The following is a 7,603-nucleotide window of genomic DNA, read 5'->3' as shown; positions in this document are numbered from 1 at the left end:
TGCAGAAATTCTTGGCAGTCCTCCCATAGCTTCCCTACTCCTGAAATTAAAGGATCGAGCCGCAGCAACCCCTCCATCTAAATTAAAACGAGCTATATTTACTGTTCATGCTAATTGAATTATATTAACTCCGAGCTGGATGATAAGCAGAGCCGTCCCTTACAGTTCCTGGTCTTAATATGTTTAGCGTTCAGCCGAATGCACGCCAGTGTGTCATCGTGTTCAAAGCAGAGGAATTTGGTCCTGGGCTGTTTTCATCCTGCCCTGACAAGGCTGGCCGGGGTCTCAGGGGTTTTTTGGGGGGTTGCAGTGCAAATGCGGCGTTTCTTCCTCCGGCACCGGGGAGGTGAAACCCTGCCGGGGCAGCACGGGCGGTGCTGGATGGTGATGGCAGCGCCGAGATGGGCTCGGGGCAATGCCGGTGCCACGCAGGCAGAGAGCAGAGGGTGGTACCGGGGACGGGAGCGGCTTATCCCCCTGATCCATATCCCCCCATCTCTGCAGGGCTACGGTAGGGCAGGATCCAGCCTCACCCTGCTGCTGCTGCAGGGTCCGGTCCCTGCGGTTCCATCCCCACTGTCCCCATCCAGGTGGGTGCACGGCCGCGTGGGGAGGGACACAGCCAGCAGCACCCACCGAAAGCTGGGGCAGCGAAGGGGTCCGGGCTGGGGCAGAGCACCGTGAGGCGACAGGACAGAGGTATCGGTGGAGAAGGAGAACATGCCATCAGCCCTAACGCCATCAAGATGAACTTAATTCAAAAAACTCGGGCAGGAGGCTTCAATAAGACCAAAGGACCCTGCCAAGAGTCACACTTCCTATATTGAAGTGCATAAAAGCTGGACATGTAAGACATGAAGAAAGCACTGTCAGGGTAGGCCAGTGCCAGCCAGCAAATATATAACAGTGGGAACATGAAATATTAATCACTGGTGCATAAAACAATAGGAAAAACCTGCCTTTTGAGGCAGCCATCAATCCCCACTCAGCAGGGAACATCAAGAGACGCTAATACCATACAGGTTCTGCTTAAATATTTGCCTTCCTTAATGCTCACGCAAGAAGCATTTGCTTTGAAGTTGAAAATAGACTGTAAATGTCTTTTGTGTGAGATGAAACATGATAAGACATGAAACCAGGAGGCTAAACTGTAGTTAATCACGGTGGTTTTACAAGCAACAAATCATTATTGTAGACAGCAAAGTGTATCGCTTAAAAGCGCGCACCACGAGGCTCGGCAGAGAGGAGAGCCCCGGCCGGGCATCGCCTGCCACCGGAGGGTTTTCAGGTCGTGGCCCACTGGGGCGGCCGCAGGAGCAGCCGTGGGGCTGGACCGATGCTGGCGGGGCTGGACCGATGCTTGCGGGGCAGGACCGACGCTTGCGGGGGCTGGCCCAGTGCTGGCGCGGGGCTGGACCAATGCTGGCACATCCCAGAGCATCTTTCCCTGGCAGGGCCTTTCCTGGGGACCGCAGGGACGATGTGTTTTGGGGGTGGTTCATCCAGCTCCACGCCGGGGCGCGGGGCGGGCAGGAGTGCTGCGGGCATCCCTGCGCCGGCACCGTCCTTTCTAGCTAGCACCGGCTCTGGCTGTGCCCGCAGCATGGGGTGGGGTTTTGGCTGGGGGGGATTTGTCCCACCCTGGGCAGACTCTGGGATACCCATGCAGGGAAAGCCATCCCGAAAACTTGGGATACGCTTGGCTGAGGATGGAGCCTGCGGTGGACACGGCTCTTTGGGCACGGGAAGGGCGGCATCGCCACCAGCCCACGGCACGTCCTGGCACAGCCAGCAGCCGCTGCCGAGCGCAGGAGCGTGCCTGCACCACAGCATGCACAGCCGGCACGGGACAGGTATCTTCCACATCAAAAATGAAGATCATGATTAAAAGTGATGCGCACTTGGGAGTGTGAGATAAGACCCCAAAGCAAGAGTGTAAGTATGACTGATTAATAAATAAACCTTCACTAATTGCCTTAAAAAGTCGGATCTCAACAGCCGGGGAAGGAAAAAAAAGAAAGATTTAAACTTTCCTTGGGCTAAACATTTTTTTGGCGCGCTCAGACTCGCTCTGAATGTTTCCAGTCATTATCTCCCTAATTAATGCACACCGCAAACCGAAAACAAATTTCCCCACCTCGTGGCTCTGGGAGGTTCAGCCGGATTAAACAAACCCCAGGAACGAGGTCAGCCATTGCCCCCTGCCCGGCGAGCAGCGTCTTGGGGTGGGAGGCAGCCCAGAATAGGGAGAGATGAAGTTATTATCAGCGAATGAAGTGGAATAAGCCTTTAATTTTCTCCAGCTGTTGCTGGATATGCCGAGAGACAGGTGAGCTCCCCGGGACGGAGCGGGCGAGCCGGGCGATGGGGAGACACCTCGCCACCCGACAGCTCCCCGCGTCTTGGGGAAATCAGGGCTGTGTAGTGGTTTTTTAATTACCATCACTTTATTTTCTGTGATTGACACAAAACCAGCTCCGGCCCTTATTGCATTTTCACAGCCCCAAAAGGAATTCAAATAATCCCTTTTAAGCAAACTGATGCTGCAGAGCCCATCACCGGGACGGGACCTTGGCACGGCTCGGGGTGGTGGCTGGGGCCGAAGGTGCCTGTTTGCCGGGACCAGACTGTGCAAAAGCACCCCAAATCCGGCTGTGCTCCCTGCCCCAAGGGGTGCCCCAGTGTGTAAAACCCCAAAAGCGCTGCTTTGGGGTCCTGGTGCACATTTACAGCCAGATGCATCCTCCTGCCCTCAGACCTGCCGGCACGGGGGAGCCTGTGGGCTCAGCTAGAGTGGGAAAAACTGTTGATCAAAGGGTAAAATTAAATAAAACGACACAAATAGAAAAGAAGGAGCCATCCCTGCGAGGCCGGGCGGCCCGCTTGAAATACGAGTGAAAATTTCAGGTAAAAGCAGCCGGGTGCAGGCAGAGGACTGCCTGGCCAGCCCGCTCGCTCCTCCCGCAGCGCTGGCTCCGAGGAATAATGGTAATTAGAGCTTCCTAATGCCTCCAGGTCATTTTCTTTTTCCTTGCGTAACATAATTTCTACAGGGCTTGTCGTCTTTATTAGGAGAATTAATCTAAATCTTGCTGTGCTCTGGCCGCTTTGCCATCCGCCGGAGCCATCCCGAGGAGGGTCAAAGGGGCAGGTCCTCTTCATGGCATGCAAATAAAAAAATTAAAAAATTAAAAAGGGAGGTCAGCTGGAGGCTATGGCAGAGGAAATTAATGATTTTTTAAACAACCAGGGAAGTTTGCGTCGGCCTGGTAACGTAATTCAATTTCTGTCATTAAACCCGCGTCGCTGATGTGGGGCCGCTTTTGCCCAACTAAGCAAAATCCTTTTATTAAGCCAGAATTGTCATTAGTGTAATAATAAAACGAGGATGAATGGCAGAGGGGGAGGACTGGCCGCAGCCCAGCGGAGGCGATGGGGATGCCCGGTGCCGCAGAGCCAGGGAAGGGCAGAGCAGGTTTCCTCCCGCCCCGAACACCCACGGCGGTGCCTGGGACGGCGAGGGGTGCTCGGCGGAGCTGGGAAGGGGCAGGGATCGGATCCGCCCTGCGTGGTCACATCCTGCACCCTCAGCACCGGGTGCTGCCAACCCCCCTGGCCAACATCCCTGCTGGCATTGATGGCTCCGGCCAGATTTCCAGGAAAACGTCCCATCCCTATTTAAACCATCCTGAGTTTTTTTGGCTCTGGGTGATTTTCCTTCTCGTTGCTGCACGAGTGGACCCGCAGGAAGGTGAGGCCACTGCCGTGGGCACCCCAGCCTCCTCCTTCCCTCCCTGCAACGCCTGGGGAAGGCTTAGGAAAAGCACTTGCACCCTCCCGTGCCTGCATCCACGAACTGCAAGGCAGCATGGAAGCATGGCTGGGGCCCCTGTGGCATACGGTGCCTGCCAGCCCACGAGTGGAAGGAATCATCGCCGTCCCCTCGACACTGGCACTCCCAAGGAGGTTTCCTTCCACCGCAGCGTCTCCGGGGAAAGCACCCCAAAAAATACCTTCCCTCCCAGCGCAGCGGGCGAGGGGCGGCGGGGCAGGAGGGGCCCCGGGGATGGATGGTCCCGTGGAGCTCCAGGGGGGGAAGCAAAGGGGCAGCTCCTGCCCGCCGGGGCTCGCGTGGAGGGCGCCAGACCAGGGGCAAAGCAGCGGATCAGAGGATTAATCAGTCGAAAAGCAGCTTGAACCTTCAGGCTGGAACCTGATTAGTAATTAGAGCCGGAGGTTGTCCCACGCACGGGGAAGGTGGGGAGGGCGATGCCACGGGGCAGGAGCTGGCGGCAGGGCAGGAGGGAGACGTGGTGCTGGCTCCTGCGCTCCAGAGCGGACTTTACCCCCCTTGGAGGAGGGAACTGGTGTCCAGCGAAGCTCAGCTCAAGTCTCCAGCCCCTGTGAACCTGGTATCCACCCTGCCGGGACAAAGGGACCTCTGGGAGGCAGGGAAGGGTCGTAGCTTCCAGTCTTGCAGGCAGCTTCATGCGGGGAAACTATCGTGAGACACCACTAAATCCCATATCCCCTGTGCCCAGAAAATCCTGCCAGCCCAGGAGGTACTAAGAACACACTATGAAACAAGCTAAAACCAGCTTCAGTTGGGCAAAAATGCTAACCGGGGTGAAACGAAAACCTTCTCCAATGAAAGATTTGCACCCAGGATTTTTTTAAGGCCTCCAACTCATCAGCATCCCCCTTTCACATGGCAAAACCTGGGGTAACGGTAACAGACACAGGATAAAACCACACGCACCCACCTCAGGCCAGCCCTTCGGGTTGTGAGACCACGCTGGACGCGAGACAGCGCGTGTCCACACCGCAGGTCACCGGGTCCGCAGCTGGAGACAGAGACTCCGGAGGGAATCTGCTCTCAGCTTTCTGGCCAGGGCTTTGTACCTGCGTTTGTACCTGCATTGGTGCCTTGCACGCATCCCACCGCCGGCGCAGCCTCCCCATCCTGGCATCCAAAAGTGGAAAACCCAGCAGAGAAGGAATCCCAGGGCAGATGCACCAGGCAGCCATCATCAGTGCTTTTTAAAAGAAGAGCTTATTTCTCCAACACAGTGAATCAGTGCTTTATTTTCAGTATTGCAAGAGGTACAAGACCAGCAAGTGAGCTCCAGGTAATGAGCTGGCACATTGTACTTTGTATTGGTGCCCTCATAACAGCAGGATTGAGGCAAAACGCATGCAGAGAAAAGCCTCCAATGTGCCCCTGAGCGCAGCTGCACCATAACAGCACCGGCAGCGCAGCCTCACCAAACCGCTGCACCACCGGACCCGCCGGTCAGCGAGAGGTTTGCTGGCTTCAAAAATCATCCTGTATTGATTTCAGAGGAGGATTTGGTTTCTGGGACAGGGAGGAAAGGCCACGAATCAGATGTTGAATTAAGGAGAAATCAGTGGCACAGCCCTTCCGAGCGCAGAGGGAATGCAGACGTGATTCCTAAAGCCCGAGTTGTGCAAACGGCAGCCCGTTAGCCCGATTCTGGCCACCCTCACACTGGTGTACAGCAAGGAGGAACCGTTAGTGCCACAGGAGTTTATAACACAGTGATAAATCTGGTGTAAGGCCAAGTCAGAATCAAGCCCAGAGGACACGTGAAATCTAGAACTGTCTCATCTTGTGTGCAAGATGGGTAGAGGGGTAAAATACCTGGATGCTGTCTAGCAGGATCATAAAATCATCCTTGTCCTAGCACCCTGGAAGGGTTTATATAGGGCAATTCATACCATGATCCCAGCCCAGAATAGCACCAGAGATTAACCCAGACTCTGACCTCAGCTAATCCAGCGTTACCGCCTGGAAATGCCAGCGGAGCAACGCTGGATTGCATCGGTGCCACGTCAGAATCGGCCCCTCCTGGCTGTGATCTGGAGAGCGTCCTGCCTCGGCTGAAGTCAACAGCAAAACCTCAGCAGAGGCAGGACCGTGGGGACGTGTGCTGCTTTAGTGGGCAAAACCGAAAGGACTCAGCGGTAGCTGCTACCGGCAGAGGCGAGGATGCTGGGGAGAACCGACGGTTGGGGAGGGGGTAAAATGAAGAGCTGTAGCCTTTGCATCACCCCAATTCGTGTGAAACACCCTCAGGCACAGGTCATACAACCTGCCACCCAGCAAGCACAGAGCTTCAGCAACCCCATTTTCCCCTCGCCTCCTCCGTGCTGCTCCCGGCATCCCGAATCGGAGCAGCCCTGAGGAGGGAACCGGCCCGGGGAAACCAGGAGCTTCTTTGGGGTTTCTCTTGTTCCCGGTGCCCCCTTGACCGGACGGTGCACCCCAAGGTGTGAACATAGGATGAGCCCAAGAGCAGTGTGCCAAGTAGAGCAGCTCGCTTACTTCTCCTTCAGGTCCTTGTCTGCTTTGCCTAAAGGAGGGGGAGGAAAAATCAGGCCTCGTGTTTCTCGCTCCAGAGCCCCCAGCCCCTTTTATGTGGTTATTTTGCTACATGCAGCTAACATCTCACAACCATCGCAATCCGACAAGCAGGACAGCAAGTCGTGGCTGGGGTGCTGCCCTGAACTCAGTCTCCCAGAGCCTTTTTCTGACTCTGGGGAAGCAAACGGCACGATAACCACAACGGCAAGAAGCCCTGCCCTTCCCCACAGACCCGCTCCCTACCCCTAGGGACATTCAGAGCTCCCACCTGACTTCTGCAAGGAGTGAACCAGCGAACTCTCCCAGCCCCGTTTATGCCACCGCAGGAGCTCCCTGCCCTCGCTTTGCACCACCAGCAGAAAACCCCCAACGCTCAGCCGCCCCTCGGACACGCAGAGACCTGCGGCCGCATCCAGGAGCTCCAGCACACTTCGCATTTCACCGTGGGAGGTCAGGGAGCCCGAGCCGCCAGCTGAGCAGATTGATGCATGTGAGATTTGTAGAGGATGCGAGTGGCTCCTCGGCTTATCTGAACAGCCAGCTACGCCCCGCCGAAAGCAGCGCACGGCACACAGAGTGGCCCGGCTATTAGCAGCTTCCCAAAAATAACTACGTGGCTGAAACAGCTGCCAAGCACAAGCCTGTAAAAAAAAACCTAGGGGGTTAAAACACCGCCAAAGCCGCAGCCTGTACCTTTCGGGATAAACTTCAGCGAGCTGCTGAATATTCAGAAGCGGGACTGCCCCCTCTTCGGCCCGTCGTTGAGGAATTCATGGCCGAGCCCGTTGCCACACTTGCCACAAGACACCTAAAAATGGAAGGAGAGGGTTCGACAGCAAGCGGTCTTTCTCAGCAGACAGGCTCATGAAAAAAGACAGCCCGGGGGATTTTTTTTTTGCTACTTCCCAAGTGTTTCAGAATCGGCACCTTTAAAGCCCCCGGCCGCTCCTTGCGCTTGGACACGCTCGGTCTCGGTGAAGGCTGGCCACGGGGACGAGTGCTCGTACTTCGCATGGCTGGAGAACAGCTCATGGCCGCACTTGGCACAGACGTAGATGCCTGGGGAGGGCGGCAGGAGAGGGGTCAGTGCTGGGGGGGCAGCCCCCCGGCCCCGCTCCCCAGCCGGCTCCCAGGAGCGATTGCCAGGGGGTCGGGGGGGAGCAGCGGTGGGGACACGTCACATCAGCAGAGTGACATGGGACACGCGCACTGGACTTT

The 7,603-nt window shown here is 56.3% G+C and overlaps 1 protein-coding gene across 1 annotated transcript; it reads right to left on the bottom strand.

The window, feature by feature from the left end:
* Positions 1–6,342: 6,342 nt before the first annotated feature.
* MSRB1 (methionine sulfoxide reductase B1) lies at positions 6,343–7,444 on the bottom strand (the record flags this gene model as incomplete). Its single annotated transcript, XM_009587048.1, is given in 5 exon segments — positions 6,343–6,374; positions 6,654–6,857; positions 7,079–7,193; positions 7,313–7,352; positions 7,354–7,444. Coding segments are annotated over 5 exon segments (482 nt in total), but the record flags the coding sequence as incomplete, so codon positions are not given.
* Between the last annotated feature and the right edge of the window lie 159 nt (positions 7,445–7,603).

The sequence above is a fragment of the Fulmarus glacialis genome, unplaced genomic scaffold (assembly GCF_000690835.1).
Source record: "Fulmarus glacialis isolate BGI_N327 unplaced genomic scaffold, ASM69083v1 scaffold20111, whole genome shotgun sequence".
Classification (NCBI taxonomy): domain Eukaryota; kingdom Metazoa; phylum Chordata; class Aves; order Procellariiformes; family Procellariidae; genus Fulmarus; species Fulmarus glacialis.
This window is presented reverse-complemented; position numbering and strand designations above follow the sequence as displayed.